Here is a 24842-nt window from a genome sequence, read left to right on the forward strand (position 1 = left end):
ACCAGCTGTCCTTAAATACAGCCCCTCACAGGATGCACAAAAGAGCTCAGGTCGGAGGATCAGCCATGGGAGGAGTGGGGTGGGCTACAGAACTGGTCAGAAGTTGGTGGTCCTGTATATGAGAAAGGAATGGGGCCAAAGGTGAGAAGTCCATACAGCAAGTAGCAGAAACCAGTGTTGTGGAACTAATGGCGGGCAGGACCCCAACACGTCTGGGTTACCATGACACACATGTGCCGAGGCCTGTCATTTCATGCTGTGATACTTTAGTGAAGGGAGACTATTTTACTAAAGCAACTGGCTCTTCGCAGGGCATCCCACAGGGGCAAGTGTGGGAACAGCATAAGCCTGTCCTGGGATAGGGAACGATGCTCAAATAAACAAAAGGGGGAAATAGTTGAGACTACAGTAGGATCATTAATAAAGTTCTGCTGAAATGTGGACTATGTATGTCTTTTAAAGAGTTAAACATTTTTAAAAAATCTTAACATACAAAAACTGTCATAGCTTTCACTACCCCCGCTCCCATCCCCCATTATTTATACTCAAAACATTTGGTCATCCTTAGTCTCCTCTGGTCTCTGAGTCTCTCCATCTTCCCTTATTTTTCAGAACCCTGACATTTTTGAGGCGTACTGGTTAGATGTTTGGTAAGATGTCCCTCAGTTGGGGATTGTCTGATGTTTTTCTCATGATGGGACTGAGCGTGAGTGTTTGAACACCACAGACGTGAAGTGCTCTTCCCAGTACATCCTGTCAGGGGTGTGCCATCTCCTCACGACATTACTGCTGTTGTTAACCGTGATCTCTTGGCTAAGGCAGTGTCTGCCGGGGTCTCTGCTGTAAGTTCCTAATTTTACGTTTCCATGTTCTAGTCACTCTGAGACACTAAATCCAGCCTATTCTCAAGTGGAGAGGATATTGCCAGGTACTCGGCTTCCATAAATACTGTATTTGATGCCTCTTAGACATCTCAAATCTTAGCACTGCCCCAGGGTGGAAACATTTCCAAACCAACCAACACAGGGAACTTGAAACTATGTATAGTTACTGAGAGATTGAATGAATCTTGATGGGATGACAAATCCTTTTTTGAAAGTCAGATGGTTTGCAGGGTTTTGCTTATAACAATTTCAAGAGATTCTAACGGATGATTAGAAACCAATTTTAGTGATAGATTACTATATAATTCTTGACATACAACTAGGCAAGAATTGAGGGCCCCTTTAAAAAGACTTCCAATTCCATTTTCTTACTTACACAAATAAGGTTTTTCAGCACTTACAGCTTTAAAGAAAAAGATTTAAAAAAAGAGGTTTGATGAAATAAAATTATTTTTAAGACAGGACAAGAATCTTTTTTAAACAAAATTTTCTCTCTGTCGGTTTCTACCACTACTACCCCTTTTTAGTGTGCATTGTGCATGTGCATTATACATTAGCTAGATCCCCTTAGAAGACACAGAAATGCCTGCTCACCAAAAAACACAAAACAACAATCCCCCCCCCCCAAACAGCGTCAGCAAGGTAACTCCTCAGGGGATAACGTTTCTTTCTTAATCCTGTAAGGGGTCACGATGACCCACTACTCACCTAGCTGGACTGTGTAAACTGTCAGTATGTTACTTTGACGTACAATATAACCTTTTGTCTTGAAAACGTATGTAATTGTGCTTTGGGAGGAACAATCCTCAGAGCTTTCTGAAAGACTGTCCCCTGGGTTATAATCCTCAGGTTGGCTCAAATAAAATTCTCCATTTCTGTCTTAGATTGACTATTGATTAATTTTTCATGGACAGACTCAATGTTGAACTTTGTCTATTCCAGCAAAAAGCGTTATCTGTGGATACTAATTGAGCTAATTGGGGAGAAGAAGAGGAAAGCCCATTCACGTCTTTAAGAGAGAAATTTCCAATACTATGTTACTTTTTATATTTAATAAATATTAGTTCGTGATTTGGATCAGTTGTGTACTACTAGTAATTTTAATGAATTTTTAAAAGCCTATTAGAAAATAGAAATTAATTTCCATTGATATGATAGGGTGATGGGTAAGATTTTGAATCATGAAAAACAGTACGTATGGAGATATGAGTTCAAGGAGAGAAAGGAATGATGTAAACTTTCTAATTCTTAAAGGAGAGCTTTCTTTTTAAAAAACTAGATATGGTGGGTTTCAAATTGCCGTGGTATTTAGATTCCATTAGTTATGTTTTACTTGTGTCAATATTTATAATTGCTGGAAATTACATCCTTTCAACTGCTTAAACATGTAATGAAACGTTTCTGACGGCACCTTGATGTGCAGTGGGAATGAGGAATGCGTAGGGGGCGATGGGGAGATGGTGAGAGAGCATGTTTGCAGACCACTGGGCAGTAGCTCGTTTTATAAGAGGACCCCATGGGAGGCCGCCAGCTGTGGTCAAAAGAGCAGGGCTCCGTTCCAGTCTCCATCTCTTGACAGTATTTGAGACCTTGCACGAGAAACTCTCAGTCCAGCTCAACTGTAAAACTGGGCCACTACTACCTGACTCGGTTGTCGCAAGGCATAAAGAGAATATATGCAAAGCCTCTGGTACACCGTAAGCAAGAACGGGGAGCGGGAGCGGAATGCTTGTCGAGTGTAAACAGAGGAGTCCCGACCTAAGGTGACGAAGGTGACGCGGCCAGGTCTCCAAACGCCGCGGCCGGCCCCTACCCCTCTTCCGGGTGGACTGTGTGGACCCGTCCTCTCGCCACTCTGGCCCCGCGCCCCGCCCGCCTTCGCTAGCGCGGCTCCGCCCCGGCCGCCAGCGGGCGCAGAAGCGTCTGGAACCTGGACCCACCCGGGATACTACTCTGGCCCCGCGGAGCAGGCGGAGCAGGTATGCTATGGGTGGTCCCCTCAGTCCGAACCCGGAGCTGCCCCCAGGGCCTCCGGGAGCCCCGGGGAAAGGGTGGAGCCCCCGCCCGGGAAGACGCGAGCCGCAGAATTGCGGTCTCCGGTCCCGGGCCGCGTCGGTCTCCATGGCAACGCGCGGCGCACGCAGCTCCTGGCCCCCGCGGGAGTCCTGCCACCTTCCCGCCGGCCGCCTCCCGGAGAGTGTTTCTAAGGGAGAAGGATTTTTTCTCCGGAACTTAGGGGCTTCCACCCACCGGTGCCTCTTGGGCGGGAGCGTCGCGGTCCCTCAGTTCCTGCGCAAGTGCCCTCGAGTTCCGATTCCGCCAGCGCCTCCCTCAAAACCCGGCCCTCCAGTGTCCCCAAGCCTTCCCTGGCTGCGGAGCTGGCTTCCAGCCCTATCCCACCTAATCGTCCCCCCTTCCTGCACTGACACAAGTTACTCAAAAACGTAACCTGCCTGCTCACTCAGGTTTTAAAAAGCAGCAAGATTCCCTAACTGTACTATTGAATATAACGGGGAAATGCAGTGGAGCAGTTTACCCAAAGACCCAGAGGCTGGCGGCTGGCCGAGGGCCGCCCGGCCGCGTAGCTTCCAGAGAGGTGGCAAGTGGTCGGAGGCAAGTGCTGGGCCGCCAGAACCTGCCCAAGACAGTTCAGAAACAACCCCACTGGGAATTACTGGCCCGTTTTTTGCCCACGGGCTATTGAGGGTGTAGTTGTGTTACAAGCACCGTGTTTCCAAAGAAATGGTAGAGAGGAAGGGACCACACCGCTTACTACCCCCGGAGAATTCACCTTCCCCTCTCGAGAAGCCAGGACCCTGGGCTGAGAGTGACGAACCCAAATCAAAGGAGCCTGGGCACCAAAGGGAATGTTAGACCTTTTAACTGGGGATTCTGACTGGGTAGGTCTTGGATGGGGCCCTTGTATACTCTGGCCTTACACACCCTCCTGCCATACCGAATCTGAACAGACGAATCTAAGTGCCACAGTGACTCTCTTTATTATAAAGTCTATATTTCAATCTGTAAATTCTTGGTACTGCTACACTGGAAGAAGTAGTGAAGTAGCAGGGAGTCACCTGATAAGGACAGCTGCAAACTTTTAGGTCTCAGCTGCCAGGAGCAGCGTGGCCAGTGGGGGAGTGATTTTCCAAAACGGTGAACAGTTCCTGGTAAAGTTCCGAACAAGGTGCAGGCAAGCCTTGATTTACATGTAGTTGCATTCCTCGAAAATTCAGTGTTAAATAAAACTGTGCAAAATATACTTTGTATTTAGATGTAAAATAGTTTGGTTTTAGCCGCAGATAATTATAAACGGATTTTTCCAAGCACATGAATGTGTACGGAGACTTTTTAAGGTCGTAGGGGCGCTGGAAAATACTGTGCGGGACCGTCTCTAGCATCGCAGAATCTTAGGATCTCAGACCCCAATGGCTTCTGAAAGCCTTCGTGCCTGCCTCTCCGTCTCAGCGAACAGAAAAAAACTCCGTAAGTTTCAAAAATTTCCCCTAGGGGGCAGTAACGCCCCACTGAGAAAGGCTGGACTGTAAAACCACACCAGCAGGACAATTCCTGCTGTCTAGAGGTGCCCAGGCGGGGATATTATATTTTTCTTTCTCAGAACAATCTTCAAAAACATTGTTATTTCCATTTCAGAAATTAGAAAAGAGAGGTTTTACGAATTAAGTTATTTGCCCGAGATGACAACACTAGGGTGTATCAAAGTTGAACTGCAGCCCCAGTCTGACCATGGAGCTGACCAAGCTCTGTCTCACTTTGGTTGTTACCTGTGGCCGCAAGGAAAGTTATTTGATTCAGTCTTGGCGAAATTAGAATGAAAGTTTTAGCAAAATGAGTTCTTACATTGTAGTCTGTTTTCTGACTTGTTCATATTTATGAAAAGTGTGCAATAAAATTTCATTGCTCTCATTTCAGGTAACTCCATGCATTGGAGACCATGGATAAATATGATGTGATTAAGGCCATTGGGGAAGGTGCCTTTGGGAAAGCATACCTGGCCAAAGGGAAATCAGATAGCAAGCACTGTGTTATAAAAGAGATCAATTTTGAAAAGGTAAAGTTAAAAAGTTAAAATTCCTGTTCATTTTCAGTGGTATATTCATCTGGCTTTTAATCCAGTTTGTCAAGGAAACACATCTTTTTTTTTACAAGTATGAGTGAGTTGACTTTTGTTTGCTCAAGTCCATTGTCCAAACAGCAACCAAGGATCTTACTTTCATTTTTATTTTTAAATTTTATTTTTATTTTTGGCTGAGCCATGCGGCATACGGGATCTTAGTTCCCCGACCAGGAATGGAACCCATGCCCCCTGCTGGGGAAGCAGAGAGTCTCAACCACTGGACTGCCAGGGTAGTCCCCAGTGATCTTATTTTTAAAGAAGGAAAGAAAGAAAAAAAGGAAAAGAGAAAAAGCTGTTATCGTCCTGGCTCCTATGGTACTCCTTACAGTGATAACATCTTTTTTTTTTTTTTTTTTTATTCTATGGCATGTCTGTGAGATGCCCTCTCCTCCGTTGCTCTAGTTCCTCTGTTTTGCCGTGTGCTTCCTCTGACTGCCTCTCCAAATTCAGGTCCCCTCCACAAGGAGACCTTCCCCAAGCATCCTAGCCAAGGTAGCTCCCTGACTTCAGTCACTCCTTATCACACCACCCTGGTTTATTTTCTTAGTAGCATTTATAATGATCTGGAATTACTCTGCTCACTTATTTCTTGTCTATCTCCTTCCCCATGCAGAACAGTGCCTGGCACATAATAGGCGCTCGAAAATATGTATTGAATGCATTGAAGGAATGGAGGAAAACCCTATGTTATTGTTAGTCTAATGGTTTTGGAGAATAATTAAATATATTTGATTTAAGAGGAATCATTTTTGCTAAATTTCCCTTGGTTTGTGTTTATGTTACCCTCTCTAGTGGCTGTGTTGGCTTCAGATATACGGGGATAACAGTGTCCGTTATGGGCTAGAATACATGTTAAGGCAAGTCTCGTTGGTTACCTTCTGGAGGATTTATAAGTGAGAGGAGCAGAAAAACTTCCATACAAAATGGGTACAAAATGGATGAATCAAGTTGCACTTATGCGAATGTACTTAGTGCCACTGAACTGTACACTTAAAAATGGTTAAAATGGTATCAATTTTATGTTGTATATATTTTACCATAATTTTTAAAAATTGGGGAAAAATAGGGACTTCCCTGGCAGTTCAGTGGTTAGGAATGGGTGCTTTCACTGAAGGAGCCTGGGTTCAATCCCTAGTGGGGGAACTAAGATCCCACAAGCCATGCAACATAGCCAAAAAAAAAAAAAAAAGAAAAAAAAAATTGGGGAAAAATAAAAGGACTTCCCAAACTTACATTAAAACTCAGGTGTAGATGATTAGCTTCAGGGCGAATGCTTTATTTACCAATACAGGTCCCTTTTCATGGATCCACCACCTATGTCTGCTAATGTCCTCTTAGTCTAGTGGCCTGTGAGGGCTTCCTTCCACGACCTTATTCTCCTTACTCTCTTTTGTTTATCTGACTGCTCTTTCTCCGGCCTGTCTGTCTCCTCACCCTACGTATGTCCCCGACCACCTATCCTTTGCCAACTCTCTTTCTGTGTACTGTTACCTGACAGTCACCTCCCCTCAATCTTTACCACTAAACAGATCACTCTTAAAACTCTGTCCAGCCTTGGTATCTTCCAGAGCCCTAGTTGTGCATTTCATTAGCCAGCTAGATATCTTCAAGTAGTATCTGTGTGAGTAATCTGCTGTGTAACGTATTACCCCAAACTTCGTGGCTTAAATAATAGACACTTATTATCTCACAGTTTCTGGGCATTAAGAATTCAGAGTGAGGGGTGTTGAAGACCATCTTGGAAGCTAGCTTACACAATTGTACCCCAAAGTAGAAATTTCTCACTTTTCTAAGCAGATCCGGGTCACCCACTCTGTGCTGCTCTGTGTTAATGACACCAGTATTTTTATGATATCCAGGCTCAAAACCTTGGGGTCATCGGTGAATTTTTTCTCTCTCCCCATCCAATTACTTGCTAAATGCGGTTGACTCTTTCTCTCCCTTGAATTTGTTTCATTCCTTTTGTCAGTGGCCTGGGTTACTTGGATCACTTTAGTACCTTTCTCATGGCTCCAGCTCTCATGTAACAAAATCTTGGGAATTCTCCCCCCAGGCTCCCAAACCTTCACTGGGACAGAAGTCATAGAGGAAAAGATGGCTAGATGCGTCGTCATCTTTGACTACACTAAAATATAAAACTTCTGAGTGACGGAAAACCATCATGAATAAATGGAAAGAAAACTGACAGAATGCCCCAAATACTTGCAAGTGTTGACTAAAGTGTGCTAGCTTTTTTTTGGCCACGCGGTGCAGCATGTGGGACCTCAGTTCCTCCAGCAGGGATCAAACCCAGGCCCTTGGTAGTGAGAGCACGGAGTCCTAACCACTGGACTGCCAGGGAATCCCTGTGCTAGCCTTTTATAAATCTTAAAAAGAAAAACAATTATAACTGAAGAAGTCATCATATACAAATTTCAAACTCGTTAGAAAACTAAGGAAAGTAAAATAAATCTATTGATTTTATATCACTTTTTGCTGATACAATTGGAAAGGATTGAAAAGAATATAAAAGTGGAGGAAGCGGGCACTCTCTTGCTCTGCTGATAGGAAGGTAAATTACCCTGAGGGAAATTTATCAATACGTATCAAAGCCTTAGAAGGATCCATGCCCTGTTTGTATCATTGACGAGGAGTAAGGTCCGAAATACGTTGTAAAGATGAAAAAAAATCAGGCCACAAAAAGTTATGTATATATATGTATGTACTGTTAATGTCACACACACACACACACACACATGCACACACAACATTAACAGTGGTTATTGCTGATTGGTGGGATTTCACCTCTATCATTTCTTTCTGCGTGGTCAGAATTTTTAATATGAAGCATATATTATGTTTTTAAAATTAAGAATTGTATTATTTGTATAAGCAGAAAAAGCTATCTTCATCTTGGAAAAGAAAAGAAAAAAAAATGTATGCATCCTAGGATCTGGTAGTTCTCCTTCTGGGATTGTATTCCAAGGAAATACCCAGAAATGTGCAGACAGTCAGCAAACAACCTAAATGTCCAACAGTTGGGGATTGGTTAAGTAATTTGTGAAAGACTAAGCTGTTCATCAAAATCATGTTGTAGTCAAAGTATTGACATGAGAAGTATCATAACTTTTGCTAATTAAGAAAATAGTACGTGTAGAATGATGCAATCTTTGTAAAAATATATGCATTATCTCTCTATATAAGTATGTATATTCCCACACATATCTGCCCATACATATAGGAAAGACCTACTTACTACATCATTATCGAGGTGGAATGTGGGATTATGAGTAATTTTTGCCTTGTACTTTTATATCATTTCACTCTTCAGATTAGTTTTGACACCCCTCTCTGATTTGTTCCCAAGTTCCATTTTCAACCTCCCCTCACATACTCTTCCTTTTTGCCACATGCAAATCCTTTGCACCGCAGCCTCTGTGCTCACCCGAGGGGCTCTTTCTTCCCAAAAGGTCTTTGCCTGCCCATCCAAGCATCAAGATCCCACTTGTTCAGGGCTGAGACTCAGTACACCTTGTAGAAACTTCCAGATCTAAGTAACCTCTCTTTCTCTGTAAACTCCATAGGTTTTTTTTTTTTTTTTTTTTTTGGTACGCGGACCTCTCACTGTTGTGGCCTATCCCGTTGCGGAGCACAGGCTCCGGACGCACAGGCTCAGCCGCCATGGCTCACGGGCCCAGCCGCTCCGCGGCACGCGGGATCTTCCCAGACCGGGACACGAACCCGTGTCCCCTGCATTTGCCTTTCAATTTCGTTTATCATAGTCTTTTGAAAAAAACAGTAGTTATAAATTAAAGTAGTTAAGTAGCTAAGTCTATCCTGGTAGCGTATTTCAGTTATTTTTATTTTGAAACTCATATGTACCAATTATGCAATTTAAAGTGGGGGGAAAGATACTGAAGCTTAGAAGATTTAAATAATTTACTGAAAGATACATAGCTAGGAGGCAGTAAAGCTGGGATGGAGAATAGTAATTTTTAAAAAAATTTTCAAATTTAAATGAGGATGAAAAATTTGGGAACTCACACATTACCTGTGGGCCAAATGTTGAAGATCATTACAGAGGGAACTGTGGAGAGGACCAGTGACCCATGGAGGCCAGAAGGGTGGGGCAGCCGGGCCAGAAGTCAGTGTAGAAATGACAAAGCGTCAAGAATGAGGAAGAAAAGGTAGAAATGAGGTGTGGCCATTGCCAATGGCTCCAAAACATTTGAACAATATTGTCCATAGATGATAAATAGAATAATAAGGAAATACATCAGGGAGTGAGGGGAGGAGAGAAATAGGTAAGGCAGATTAAGGGGTACAAGCCTCCAGTTGCAAAATAAATGAGTTATGGGTAGGAAATGCACAGTGTGGGGAATATAGTCAATACTTAATATCTTTGTATGGTGACAGATGGTAACTAGACTTATCTTGGTGATCACTTTAAAATGCACATAAATTTTAAATCACTGTGTTGTGTGATGGAAAATGACATAGTGTTGTAGTTTTTGAATTTTACTTCAAAAACAAACTCAGAAAAAAAGATCAGAATTGTGGTTACCATGGGCGGGTAGTATGGGAAGGGAGAACTGGTTGAAGGTGGTCAAAAAGTACAGACTTCCCGTTACAAGATAAATAAATACTAGGGATGTAACATACAACATGATAAATAGAATTAACACTGCTGATGTTATACATGAAGGTTGTTGAGTAAATCCTAAGAGTTCTCATCACAAGGAAAAAATGTTTTTTCTATTTCTTTAATTTTGTATCTATATGAGATGACGGATGTTCACTAAACTTATTGTGATGATCATTTCATGGTGAGTCAAATTATATGCTGTACATGTTAAACGTATACACTGCTGTATGTCAATTATATCTCAATAAAACTGGAAGGAAAAGCAATAATAAAAGCAAATTAGTTTTTTAAAAAGAAAAGAAAATACATCAAATCTAAAATGAAGTCACGAGAGACATTTTATTTGAAAACGAAAAACGTAGTAATCTTAACATAGAACTTTACTGGTCTGATTTATGTGATATATGACATTTTACTTTTTTTAGATTTCATTTGTTTCTTCTCAGCAGTGATTGCTGCTGGAACGTTGCATTTTTTTTTTTTTTTTACAAATTCCTTTGTTGCTGAAAGATAAATATTTAAATAACTTTCCTCCAGATGACTAAATAGTTGACACAGTACACCAATCCAGCAGAGATTTTAATACAGCAGAACTTCACCAGAAATACTTATTTTCTTGTTTCTGATGGTCACTGACAAACCATTGACTAGACATAGGACACTCTAATTCTAGAAATGTCATTTCCTGCCGTTGAGAGATCTGTTGCAGAAGTGCTATTAAAAGCCAGTGAAATCCTGGAGAATTTTCGATGACAGTGAGTAAAAAGCATTCCTTGAAAGCGAATTATCTTTACAGACAACTCTGTCTCTTAATATAATTTAGATGCCCATCCAAGAAAAAGAAGCTTCAGAGAAAGAAGTCATTCTTCTGGCGAAGATGAAACATCCCAACATTGTAACCTTCTTCAGTTCATTTCAAGGTTTGACTTTCTCATTTTCTTAAAGTATTTTAATAAAGTGTGGGCATGTAGACTTCTGTATAACATAGTTCCTGAGAAGTGTGTATAAATTAATTTTTGTAACTGGACTCATTTTCCCATTTACTTAAGTTGTAATTTGAGACATCATCTTTGTTCTCTGGTGAGTTTTTGTAGGCAGCTTTCCTAAATTTTCTCAAGTTTGCCCACCTGCCTTTAATTCTCACTCCCTCAGATAGTTAACGATGGGTGTATTAGCTTTGCTGCAGTAAGAAATTTCAGTGACCTACAAGAATACCATCTGTGTCTCACTCACATTACATGTTGGCTACGGTTGCGTGGGGTCTTTACTTTTTTAATTTATTATTATTATTATTTTTGGCCGTGCCTCATGGCTTGTGGGATCCCGGCAGTGAAAGCGCCGGGTCCTAACCACTGCACTGCCAGGGAACACCCAGGAGGAGTCTTTAAGTCTGGGGTCCAGCCTGAAGGAGCAGAGCACATATGGAGCTGTTTTCCTGAGCCAGAGGAAAGAGCAGGACACAGAGCCCACCACACCCTCACTCTCAGATCCCTGCTAGGATGTGGCATGTTTCTTACTTTCCTTATGTGCTCACGTTCGGGGTGCAAAGCAGCCGCAACCAGCTCCGGGAACGGGGTGATGGTGGGGGAGGGTGCACTCTGCCTCTGTGAGTCCTTGCATGTCCCGGGGCAACGGGGAGGGCTGTACAATTCTCCTACAGAGAGGCAGCCAAGCAAATGGCCAGAATAGAGGGGAAAAACTTTAAGGCCTCAATTCCCTTCTCTGTGTGCCTGAATACAACATTTCTGCTGCCTCTATCACTTGACTCCAAAGGTTAAAAAACAAAAAGCCCACTAACAACACCATAAAAGGAGCGTTGGTCATTCATTCAGTTAAGTATTGATCGAGTGCTTACGCTGATGCATTTTTCTAGGCGCCAGGAATACAGCAGTGAACAAACACAACAGGCACAAATTCCTGTCCTCGTGGCTCTTACATTGTAGTGGGAAGAGACAGACAATAAACACATATACAGCACGTCAGGTGTTTAAAAGGCTGTGACAGGGCTGTCTGTGTCCCCAGTTCACCATGGGGCATCCCCATCCCAGCACCCAGCACTGGGGGTGCTTGAATTCACAGGTCAGAATTAGTTCATGGAGCAGGAATGTTGCCTAGATATCTTCAAGCACCACCAGGGGTGTAAAAATCAGTAAATAAATTTTAAAAGCTATCTTTTGAGCTTTTACACTGTGCAGGGCACTGTGTTTCTTGCAAATTAAAACCACTGCATTCAAAATAGCTCTCTATGTTTCTTGCAAATTAAAACTGGGTACATTCCTTAAAAGAGCTCTCGGGACACCTCCAAGGTCTTTCTGGGAGCTGAGAGTACATGTGAGCCGGGAATTTAGTTGTACCGAGCAACTTCTAAGGGGCAGCCGCTGAATAAGGTGCCTTGCATTCCTGTTCATTGATTCCTAACAGCGACGCCATTAGACAGTCTTCCTTTTCCTCATTCTGTGGGTTATGATTGTGACTCCCTGTGACTCGTAAGTCCTGCTCATCGTCAGGCCTTCTCTGAGATCCCAATTCAAGTTACAGCCCCCTGTACCGATCTCGCCAGCACTTTTGTACTGTGTGTGTATGTTCATATACGCCATTAGGAACTGTCTAATATTTGTCTCCCTTTAAGACAGTAAACATAACAAATTCTTTTGCTTACCACTTGCTCCTCAGCATGTAGCACACAGTAGGTGCTCATACACGTTTGCTGAATGAGTGCCTAGACTGGGTCATTTAGGAGAGTAGAGTATGTCTTTTTTTTTTAATTGATTAATTAATTTTTTGGGCCACACCCCACTGCATGCAGCAGCGGTCCCCAACCTTTTTGGCACCAGGGACCAGTTTCGTGGAAGACAATTTTTCCACGGACCGGGGGTGGGGTGGGTGGATGGTTTTGGGATGATTCAAGTGCATTCCATTTATTGTGCACTTTATCTCTATTATTATTGCATTGTAATATGTAATGAAATAGTTAAACAACTCACCATAATGCTGACAGGAGGCGGAGCTCAGGCAGTACTGCAAGCGATGGGGAGTGGCTGTAAATACGGATGAAGCTTCGCTCACTCTTCCTCCACTCACCTTCTGCCACGTGACCCGGTTCCTAACAGGCCACGGACTGCTAGTGGTCCATGGCCCCGGGGTTGGGGACCCCTGGCATGCAGAATCTTAGTTCCCCAACCAGGGGTCGAACCCGTGCCCCCTGCAGTGGAAGCACAGAGTCTTAACCACCGGACCGACAGGGAAGTCCCTGGAGTATGTCTTTACACCGTGCAAAATGGATATTTGAGGATGGTTTACGCTGGATACCATTATCAAATTAGAGGTCATTTTTTACAGCAGAAATAACCTTCACTGACTTCGTTTATGTTGTAAGCTTAAACTTTCTTACGACAGCCTTTTCCTTTGCTTAACTAGAGCACGTCTGTGTTTGGGAAAACTGGAGCTGTTGTGACGGCTTTGAGTTTGCCTGGCAGTTTGTTGGGACTTGAAACACTGAGCTTATCTGAAAGCCTCAGAGGTCCTTGCAACACCTGACTCTAGAGAGTTGGGGGAAAGCCTTCGTTTACCCTCAAACAGCTCACCTCGGAACAGAAGAACCCTGGCTCTCGTTCATTAGTTGTTTGTCTATAGAAAGTAGAAGTTTTCATAAGTTTGAAGCAACATGAGAAAAATAAGAGAATGTAGTAAGATTTTCCTAAGGCTAAATTAATTCCACTTAAATTCCTTCAGTAAATTTTTATCAAGTACCTATAATTTGCTAGGCATGGTCTAGGTAAAATAGGCCCAAATCCCTGCACTGCTGTTTTCTGTTGCTGGATAACCAGTGAACACGAATTTAATGGCTTAAACAGGCACCCACTTATCCTCTCCCAATTCCTCTAGATTGGAAGCCCGGGCTGGGCTTAGGTGGATTCTCTGCACAGGTTTCACATAGTTGAAATCAAGATGTCAGCTGTGTCTGCAACCTCATCTGAGGCCGGGTTCTCTTCCAGGCTTATTCCGGTTGTTGGCAGGTTTCCTTTACTGCAACTGTAGGACTGAGGTGTCTGCTTTCTTGCTGGCTGTTAACTGGGGGTGATTCTCTGTTTCTAGAGACCAACCGCCCTTCGCTGGCATGTGGCCCCTTCAATAGGCCCTCTCCAGCTGGAACCTCTCACTTCTGTTTCCGATTTCCAGACCCAGATTTAAGTGGCTCTTGTGATTAGGTGTATAATCTCTTTCTATTAACTCAGAGTCAGCTGTTTAGTAACTTTAATTGTATCAGCACATCCCCTTTGCTATGTAACATAATCATGGGAGTGATATCCCATATTTACAGGTTACACTCTCGCTCAAGGGGAGAGAGTTCACAGTGTGTGCGCGTTCGTGCCATCTGAGAATTCTGCCTGCTCTACAACTGTGGAGTTTACATTCCAGGGGTAGAATGTGGGGAGAGACAGACAATAAATGTAAACATAATTAATAAGTACAGTATATGCAGGTTAGAAGTTGATAAGTGCTGTGGGATAATAAAATAGGGGGAGGCAGGAGTGGAGGGAAGCATTGTAAATAGGGCGGTCAGGACAGGCCTTGCTGTGAAGGTGACATTTGAGCACAGACTGAGGAGTCCTGCTAACATCTGGAGAAGAGCTTTCCAGGCAAGGAGAAGAGCCACTGCAAAGGGCTGACGTGTTAAAGGACTAGCCAGGAGGCTTTGGGGAAAGGCCATCTGCTATTGGCCCTGAGCACCTCTGCATGTTTTTGCTGGATATGCCAAGAATGCCAAGCCCTGACCGAAAGCTGGCTTGTTTACTGCTCACTGTAAAAGCAGTCGATTCCTCAAGTGCAGTGTTCCTCTCCTGTAATGTAGCCACTGCGTGCGCAGTTGTCCATCTAGGCTCTGTGGATTTGGGAGACATAGAACGAGTGCTAACATGAAGCTCTGACAGCTGCTTTTGCCAAGAGTAATAAAGTCCTTTGTCTCTGGCCCAGGAATCTCGTGTCTTCTGCCAGCATCCACGACAATAGTCACTGGTAAGCAGGGCAGAATCTCACACCTGTGGCAGAAGCCACTGTGGGTGCAGTGCAGTGAGCAAGGGGGCATAGCAGAAGATATTTTTATTCTTTGTGCTGAGCCCGTGTTCCTCCTGGGTTCAGCACTAAAAGGCTTTTATTTTTGTGGAATGATGGTGATACTGGATGATACCTCGTTCCATCAAATCTAGAGGCCATTGGTTGTAAGATACATTATTATGTGCTGATGAAAAGGAAAGATACTGCCCATGAGACTATGACACTATACTTTCATATCACACTTTTTATTTTATATGTATTAAAAGAGCTCTTTTAGATTTGCTTAAACAGAGTTTTGCTTTCTATTACTCTTGTATGTTCATTAAAAGGGAAATATGAGCAGATTAAATTGGTTAAGATAGTCTAAAAATGAATGAGGCTGGGGACACGTGGTTGCTTGAGGCAGAAGCCTGGTGTGTCTCCCTTTGCCTGGCAAAGCAATAAAGCTATTCTTTTCTACTTCACCCCCCCCCCCCCGCCGAAAAACAAAACAAAACAAAAATTAATGAGGCCGTGACGACATCAAGACTGCTGGGCCCACAGTCACCAATTGGAAGATGCCAATGTCTGTAAGACATAATCCTGATTTTTTAAAAGGGCATTTTAGAATAAATTTATTATAATAATTGTTCTTTAAGTGTTGGAATTTGGCAAGACAAAGGTTGCAACCCTGAAGTTAGTGCCCTCTAATAGTTTTGAAAGGTCAGTGACCCATGAGCTTTATAGCTCCAGAAACTCCTGCCCTAGAGGGTGCCGTGCACTTCCTTTTTGGAGTATTCTTTTTTTCTCCTTTCTGCATTTTAAAATATTATACATGCTGAAGACTAAACACAAATCCCACCCCCAAACCTAAAGTGATCTCTCTCTGGGACTTCCCGGGGGGTCCAGTGGTTAAGGCTCTGTGCTTCCACTACATTGCGGGGGGCGCGGGTTGGATCCCTGGTCGGGGAGCTAAGATCCTGCAAGCCGCGTGGCGTGGCTACCCCAACCTGAAAAATGTAATTAAAACTAAATATAAAAAAAATAAAGTGATCTCTCTCGCCTCTGCTCTGAGCACTTCTGAACTCTTACTGACCGTTTCACTTGTGTGGCATTTGTAATAAGCTGTGTTATAACGTTAGTGTATATTCTTTATTTCCCTCGGTGAGATTGGAAGTTCTGTGAGAACAAGGATTGTTTCTTATGCCTTTTCCCCTTCCTAAAGTGCTTAATTTTTTTAAACAGGTGGAAAATTTGAGAGCACAAATGACCTTTCCCAGCAGTTCTAACCCCATTAAATATGAAATTAACAATGGCTAGTGGGAAAAAAAGCAGATTTAGAGCCAAATGATGCTCATCGACCTGAATAGTTCCTTCAAGATGGTTCGGCCATGATTAATCCTGCATCAGTCAGTGAATTTCTTCCACTGAAAGCCCGTGTGAGGCTGAGTGAGTTAGATGCTGGTGGAAGGGAAGGAAAATGGAACCCTTTTCGCTTAGTTTCCTTCCTTTGATTTCCCCATGGTTTTGAAATTGCCATCCCTTCATTGCTGTGGCAGCCCTTTCAATGACTGAGCTAAGACAAGTATTAATTCTCCCAAAAGTAATACATTCCTGAAAGCAACTGATCTCTAGGTAATCAGGGTAACCCTTCCTGCAATAATATACAATGGAGAAAAGACACTCTCTTCAATAAGTGGTACTTGGGAAAACTGGACAGCTACGTGTAAAAGAATGAAATTAGAACACTCCCTAACACCATACATAAAAATAAACTCAAAATGGATTAAAGACCTAATGTAAGGCCAGACACTATAAAACTCGTAGAGGAAAACATAGGCAGAACAGTCTATGACATAAATCACAGCAAGATCTTTTTTGATCCACTTCCTAGAGTAATGAAAATAAAAACAAAAATAAACAAATGGGACCTAATTAAACGTAAAAGCTTTTGCACAGCAAAGGAAACCCTAAACAAAATGAAAAGACAGTCCTCAGAATGGGAGATAGTATTTGCAAATGAAGCGACTGACAAGGGATTAATCTCCAAAATATACAAACAGCTCATGTAGCTCAATATCAAAAAAACAACCCAATCAAAAAATGGGCAGAAGATCTAAATAGACATTCCTCCAGAGAAGACATACAAATGGCCAAAAGGCACATGAAAATATGCTCAACATCACTAATTATTAGAGAAATGCAAATCAAAACTACAATGAGGTATCACCTCACACCAGTCAGAATGGCCATCATAAAAAATTTACAAGCTAAATGCTGGAGAGGGTGTGGAGAAAAGGGAACCCTCCTACACTGTTGATGGGAATGTGTAAATCAGTGCAGCCACTGTGGAGAACAGTATGGAAGTTCCTTACTGGTACAGCTACCATATGATCTAGCAATCCCACTCCTGGGCATATATCCAGAGAAAACCATAATTTGAAAAGATACATGCACCCCAATGTTCATTGCAGCACTGTTTACAATAGCCAGGACATGGAAGCAACCTAAATATCCATTGACAAAGGAGTGGTTAAAGAAGATATGGTACATATATACAATGGAATATTACTCAGCCATAAAAAAGAATGAAATAATGCCATTTGCAGCAACATGGATGGACCTAGAGATTATCATACTAAGTGAAGTAAGTCAGACAGAGAAAGACAAATATCATATGATATCTCTCATATGTGGAATCTAAAATAATGGTATAAATTAACTTATTTACAAAACAGAAATAGAGTCACAGATGTAGAAAACAAACTTATGGTTACCGAGAGGGAAAGAGAGGGGAGAGACAAACTGGGAGATTGGGATTGACATATACACACTACTATATATAAAATAGATAACCAATAAGGACCTACTATATAGCACAGGGAACTGTACTCAGTACTCTGTAATGGCCTATATGGGAAAAGAATCTAAAAAAGAGTGGATATATGTATATGTATAACTGATTCACCTTGCTGTACACCTGAAACTAACACAACATTGTAAATGAACTATACTCCAGTAAAAAATTTTAAAAACCCAACAAAACAAACAAACAAAAAACAAAACCCTTCTTGGACTCTCCGGTCTTTCCTTCATGGCCTCTTGTTCTCTCTGCCTGTGTGTGTGCAGACTTCTGTTGTAACTCTTCTCACGTATATTGACTGATGCCCCGTCTAGACTGTCACCTCCTTATTCAGGAAGGATAGCTTATTTGCTTTTTATTCCTAGCACAGCGTTCCTTAGCATGTCTTCCATAAAAGTTTGTTGATGAGTGAACGGATCTGTCCCTTTAAGAGGGGAGGTGGACCAATGGAAGTGTTCTGTGAAAGAAGCACTCAGTTTGTGAATGAGAAGCAACCAAGGGCAGGTGCTGTCAGGTTACCCATAGCGCCTTTAAAGTTGGCTTAAGCCAACCTAAGTGTCCATCAGCAGATGAATGGATAAAGAAGATGCAGCATATATATACAATGGAATATTACTCAGCCATAAAAAGAAACGAAATTGAGTTATTTGTAGTGAGGTGGATGGACCTAGAGTCTGTCATACAGAGTGATGTCAGAAAGAGAAAAACAAATACCGTATGCTAACACATATATATGGAATCTAAAAAAAAAAAATGGGTCTGATGAACCTAGGGGCAGGATAGGAATAAAGATGCAGACAGAGAGAATGGACTTGAGGACACGGGGAGGGGGAAGGGTAAGCTGGGATGAAGTGAGAGAGTGGCATGGACATATATACACTACCAAACGTAAAATAGATAGCTAGTGGGAAGCAGCCGCATAGCACAGGGAGATGAGCTCCGTGCTTTGTGACCACCTAGAGGGGTGGGATAGGGAGGGTGGGAGGGAGATGCAAGAGGGAGGGGATATGGGGATATATGTATACGTATAGCTGATTCACTTTGTTATACAGCAGAAACTAACACACCATTGTAAAGCAATTATACTCCAATAAAGATGTTAAAAAAAATAATAAAGTTGGCTTAAGCTACTTGGAAGAAAGAGGTAGCAAATGATAGATATTTGGCAAGAGATTCTGACGTTGAATGAATACTTAATAATTACAGGGCAAAATACTAGAAAGATTAACACTTGCTGATAAGCCTGCTTTTGTGCGATCATTTTGTGTTCCTTAGATGTTTTTATGAAACCACTCTACAAACCTTTATTAAGCCCCTTCCATGTGCCAGGTACAGGGAATACAAAAGTACTAAGTATGGAGTCTGTCTTCAGGGAACCCGCAAACTAGTGGGAGAGACAAACAAGTTAGTAGAAGCCCTTATTCTAACAAGAACCCATCTGGTAGTTGTTTGGTTAAAGAAAAAAGCTGATTAAGCAGGAAGTCATACAAACTTATTTTAATCTATAAATACAAAATCATTTGCCAAACTTCTGACGTAAGACCAAGGCCTTGTCTTTGATTGTGAGTCCACCAATTGGAGTTCGGAATCTTCTTTCGTACATAGGGCTCCCCCCACCCCCAATTTATAATTTCCAATTTCTTTTCTTTAGACTGGAGTAAGAATTTACAGGTACTCTCTGTGCCCAGTCTTATGAAAGCTTCCCCGTTATTTTCCACTGCTTCCACCCAACATTTAGGTCAGTGACTTTTTTTTTTTTTTTTAGCTACTCACTTTTACTGAGTCATCCACAGGATTCAATGTAGTTTTTGTAGAAATAATCACATCTTCCTTTTCCCATTCATCTTTCATCAGTTGATGTAATAATTACAATAGCAAGTATAATTGGCATAAACAAATTAGGGAATGAACACAATGATCTTGGTAAGAATCAGTGGGAGCAGAGGTACCTGGGCATAGATGAGTCCAGAAGCCACCAGGGTAACCTTGAGCGGACAGTGGTCATGAAGAGTGCCCTTCAATCTAGTGAGTAGGTCAGGCAGAGGTCAGTTAGAAGCGTGTCTACTGTACTCAACAACATGGTTGAATAAGCCCCATATAAATAAAAGTTTATGCCCAAATTCAAGGGTGTATTAATTCTTCCTGAGGTGCTGAAAAAGATTCACAGCTGCTTTTTAATAGCAGATTTCCAATCTCCTGCAGGAATGTATTAAAAATAATTGCTCTCATTTATTGAACTCTCATTATGTGCAGGCATTGTTCTAAGTATGTGACATGGATTAAAAACCATTGAAAAGATTAAATGAGGAAAGATAAAACAATCCCAAGAGGAGTTTCTATATTATTATCTCCATCTTACAGATGAAATAACGAGGCACAGAGAAATTAAAATAACTTGCCCAGAGTCACAGAGCTGAGAAATTTAAGTGGTGAAGTGGGATTAGAGCCCAGTCCATCTCGATTCTACAGCCAGAGTTTTAAACTATTATGCACTGCATTTTTCTGCTATATTCTCCACCTTGTAGAACTTAAAGGCAAATAATTAGTAAATATTTGAAACCCATCCAGCACTGAGTGATGCCTTTTCTTATAGAGAACAACAGGCTGTTTATTGTGATGGAGTACTGTGATGGAGGGGATCTCATGAAAAGGATCAAAAAACAACGGGGAGTGTTACTTAGTGAAGATCAGGTAAAAAACTCTTCTAATTTGCCTTTTAATTTATATTGGGGGATTAAATTGATAATGTCATAAGTAATAGACTGTTTATATGAAGCATGCTTTGTGGAAGAGAAATACAAACTATAAAATAATGGATCAGTATTCTTGATAGGTCTAGCCTAGGACATGTTTGCAATTGAACTTAAATTGAATCTCTTTTTGAGAGTGAACTTTGCTTCAGAAAGAACCGTGTCTGATTTTTGGACAATCTCACATAGGATGCCTCTGAGATGAACCTTCATGGCGGAAAAAAAAAAGTGAATGTGGATGTTCCTCAGCCATTTAAAATGTGATGTATTTATAGCTTCACTTTTCTTCCTTTTATCGTTGGGTACTCTGTTTTAAAATAGCTATCCCACTTTGCTAGGGAGGATAGACGCTCTTCTTAGCAATGGCTATGTAGCTTCATTCGCTATTAAGAGAGAGGAGAGAAAAGGTGAAGAATAATGGCCTCAGGTCTCATTCTCTCTTTGCACAAACACATTTTTCTTCTATTCTCTGACCTCCCTTTGATACCCTCTTGGGAGTTGTACTCGTGAAGGAGACAGGTGTGTGGGGTGGGGACTGAAGAATTGGACTCAGGGCCTGTGTGATTGATGGGAAAGGCCACGGCCTCAGGCAGGGCACAGGAATGGCCTGCCATCTTTATTTAGGGCATTTGTTTCTTCGTTCTCTTTTAGCATTTAAGAGCATCAGGCCCAAATAATTTCCTCCTAGAGTTAAATTGAATGTGGTGGGTTTCCCCAGTGGCGCAGTGCTTAAGAATCCACCTGCCAGTGCAGGGGACACGGGTTCGAGCCCTGGTCCGGGAAGACCCCACATGCCGCGGAACAACTAAGCCCGTGCGCCACAACTACTGAGCCTGCGCTCTAGAGCTCGCGAGCCCCGACTACTGAGCCCGCGTGCCACAACTACTGAAGCCTGTGCACCTAGAGCCCATGCTCCACAACAAGAGAAGCCAATGAAAGAGAAGCCCACGCATCACAACGAAGAGTAGCCCCCGCTCACCGAAACTAGAAAAAGCCCGTATGCAGCAACAAAGACCCAACGCAGTCAAAAAAAAAAAAAAAAAAAAATTGAATGTTGTGAATGTATGAATGATTAAAGAATCAGTATCTCTAACCTCTGTAAATTTAATCAAGCATTCTCCCTATGCTCATTTACATTATATATTAAATTCTGTATTTGTAGAAACCCTCCTTTCTTCCTATCTAGGTATTTTTTTGCCGCATTTAATAAAAATACTTTTCTCTACACAATTTCAAACTACATTTCCCGTTTGGGGGAAAGAACTAAAATTACAACTGAATCTTAGTATCTGGAATGTAGCTTTTTTTTCTGTTGTTTTCCTCTCTGTGTATAATTTGGTGGACAAAGAATCATTGAAATTATAGAGTCATTTAAATAAATCTCTATAGGTATAGACATAGTTTAATAAAGAGGCTCATGGCCAGCTAAGAAAATCATATCTAAGAAATAAAATTAAACTTTAAAAAGTTTAAAAGTAAAATATTTCTTAGTTTTATATTATATACTTGTATGTTGATATTTCATTAAAAATTTTAGTAACCTCACAGATTCTCCACTTCTTCCTCTTTCTCTCTTTGCCCTTGACACCTTCCTTCCACTGAAAAGGAAAAAGCAGTGGCACTAGGGTTATCAGGAAACAGAGCTGCTTGTCTACTCTCCTGATGCAGTTAGCAACCCAATGTTAAGAAAAAAGAAGATCATGACTTGCCTCCCTCTCTTTCTTGGTTCTGTTTATCTTTCTCTGAGTGCGGTGTTCCTTTTCATACCAACTCATTTGGATTGCCTTTTCACACCTCCATGTTTCTAACTGTAAAAAGAAAATAGTACGATAAGATGGTATACCTATTAGCTTCATTCATATAACCGCACACACAAGTATATTATTCCTCTCTTCTTGTATGTTACCATGAAGACATTTCAGTGATCACCAGACTCTCACCAGTTTTGTTTCATGTTCCCTCTACAGATTCTGAGTTGGTTTGTACAGATTTCTCTAGGACTGAAACATATTCATGACAGGAAGATCTTACACAGGGACATAAAAACACAGGTAACAGCTCAGAGACAAAATCAAGACAGATCTTTTGTTTTCTTGAAACATCTCCAGCAACATAGCATTTTCTCCACTTACAGAACATTTTCCTTAGCAAGAATGGAATGGTTGCAAAGCTTGGGGACTTTGGTATTGCAAGAGTCCTGAACAAGTAAGTACTTTTTAAAAACACTTTCTTTCTGATCGTAACAGCCAAAATATGTATTTTTAGTTATCATGAATTAAGATATTAAGAGCTTGGTTTCCCAATAATTTTTGATAACTGTTTATATAAGTGTATTAAATCATTCAGATGCTACTTTGTCTGAGATTAAAATTTGCAGGTAGATAGGAGAAGGATGGTGGCGATGTATAGTGTGATACAAGCTGATCAAATGAGATGTGACTGAAATGCGTATAAAGCTAGTGAGCGTTTCGTGAAACAGGCAAATTCACACGTGCTGGGGGGAATGTATTGATGCAGCTGTTTTGGAAGACAGCTTGGTGGTCATAAATATCAAGAGATTTTTAAATGTTCCATTTCTGAGAATTTATTCGAAGGGGATAATTTGAAATCTGGAATAACTTAGATGCCTAATAATTGGGAAATGGTCACATTTCATAAAACTTAGCACAGCATGTACCTGAATATTATAAAGCCACTAACATTTATGATTTGGAAGACTTCTTGATAACGTGAGGACAAACTTTGTTATATTAAGTAATAAAAAAGAAAAAAGGGAATTCTGAATTTTAAATATGCTGTGATCACAGCTATGTGGAAAATATGCATGGAAAAAAGACAAGAAGGAAATATGTCAGGATTTTAACCTAGTTGTTTGGGGGTTTTAAGAGTCTGGGTAAATTTTTTCTTCTTTATTTACTTTTATGTTTTCCAAATTTTAAATCATGAGATTGCATTACTTTAGTCACTGGAAAGAGGGAAGTTTTACATGCGAGGGTTTCACAATGTAACAATGGTACCTCTTCGTGCAATCTTTAAGCCATAAAATTTTTTCTAATGTGTAGATTTTGGGGAGGTGAATTATAAGCTTAAAAATCAATGAATTTTATTACTATATTATTAATATACGGTGTTTTGCTTTATTTTAGTATGTGATACATCAAATTTTGTGTCCACTTTTATACTTTTTTCTTGCATGTATGTGTATGTCTTAAGCCCTTTCTTCAGTAATACACTGTGTTATTTTATTATTTAATATAATTTTGCTAGTACCATGGAACTTGCTAGAACTTGTGTTGGAACGCCTTACTACTTGTCCCCAGAGATCTGTCAGAATAAACCCTACAACAATAAAACGTGAGTTGCTGACGTTTGGTTCGAAAGTCGCAGTAAAATCTGGTGCATTCTTTCTTATGGTGCTTTTGTAATTTCATTTTCTCCACCTGTGAAGTGAGGCTCCCAATGACTGTCTCTGACCACTTCAGTGTTCTCTGAAGGTTTTGAACTTATTTAGAAAAGACACATTTCTTTTGAAGATGCCAGTGATAGAAAGAATAACATTGAAAATCGCAGTCACTGTGATGTCCATCTGTGTATTTGATTCTCATGCTTTCTAAGCCCTGTTTAGCCTGTTGCAGGAAAGTGCTGTAAATGGGTCAGAAGACGGTGAGGCTGATGACTGAGTACTGGTTTAGCAGCCAGGAATCCTAATATTGACTCAGTCGGCAATTGCACCAAGTCAGTCCATCTCTGTGGGCCTCAGTTCCCCTACCTGCAACAAAGAGAGCTGGTAATAGTTAAGGCACAGGTAGACAGGTAATTGTTAAGGCATCTTCCAGCTTTAAAATTCAGCTGGCTTTTATGTATGTGGTACCAGAGCGTACTGTCAGGAATAATAATATTAATAGACACAGTGATAAAAGATGAAGATGAGGTAGTTTTTACTTCCATGGAAGGAGAAGGAAAAATTTTCACTTTTCAAAGCTGTCTGCCAGCTGAACCAGTTGGCCTTGCAGGAAGACTGAGTTTCTTTGTGGAGTTAATGTCTGTTTGTTTAGGAAAATACCCAAGGGATATTTGGCTGTTTTACTTTGAAAGAGAGGGCAAAGCCCTAAAAAAGAGTGGTAAACATTTCTCCACATAGTGAAAGAGCAGGCATTTCTTGGAGACAGCCTCTGACTTAGAGAAGGGGTTTGGCCTCAAGCTGAGCAGGAATGCAGCTTGTGTAGCGGGGGTAGAAGGGCAGGCTGTCCAGAGCAGAGCACAGTGCTGCATAGAGAGACCCCTAGCTCCGCAGCATTGCTTTGCTTCCTTGCACTGCATTTTTAAGGATTTGAGTCAACATTTAAATATGCTGGCCTGATGCTTTCAATAATTGGGAGATCCTAGCAGTAATTGTTATGAAACCAGATTCATTTGCCTGATGAACAGACAGGCCAAATGCTGAGGCACCGAGGTTTGCAGCAGAGAAAGGGTTTATTCACAAGGCAGCCAAATGAGGAGACTGGAGTACAAGTCTTAGATCTGCCTCCCTGAAGGTGAGGGGCTTGAG

At 41.4% G+C, this 24842-nt stretch overlaps 1 protein-coding gene across 8 annotated transcripts in view; it reads left to right on the forward strand.

Annotated features, from left to right (window-relative positions):
• Positions 1 to 2137: 2137 nt before the first annotated feature.
• The window catches only part of NEK5 (NIMA related kinase 5), a 68802-nt gene continuing 46097 nt past the window's right edge, over positions 2138 to 24842 (forward strand). For 7 of the 8 annotated variants that reach the window (XR_013824760.1, XM_079902528.1, XM_079902524.1 and 4 more), the window contains exons 1-7: positions 2138 to 2863; positions 4818 to 4956; positions 10470 to 10566; positions 20137 to 20234; positions 22261 to 22344; positions 22428 to 22498; positions 23561 to 23647. Coding sequence is in view for 7 of the 8 variants with exons in the window: in XM_079902528.1 (XP_079758654.1) it covers positions 4840 to 4956; positions 10470 to 10566; positions 20137 to 20234; positions 22261 to 22344; positions 22428 to 22498; positions 23561 to 23647 (554 nt within the window). In the remaining variant the exon portion in view is untranslated. Of the gene's footprint in view, positions 2864 to 4328; positions 4371 to 4817; positions 4957 to 10469; positions 10567 to 20136; positions 20235 to 22260; positions 22345 to 22427; positions 22499 to 23560; positions 23648 to 24842 lie in introns of those variants that run through there. The other variant, XM_079902525.1, reaches the window with a different exon arrangement.

Source organism: Stenella coeruleoalba (assembly GCF_951394435.1).
Source record: "Stenella coeruleoalba genome assembly, chromosome: 18".
Lineage (NCBI taxonomy): Eukaryota > Metazoa > Chordata > Mammalia > Artiodactyla > Delphinidae > Stenella > Stenella coeruleoalba.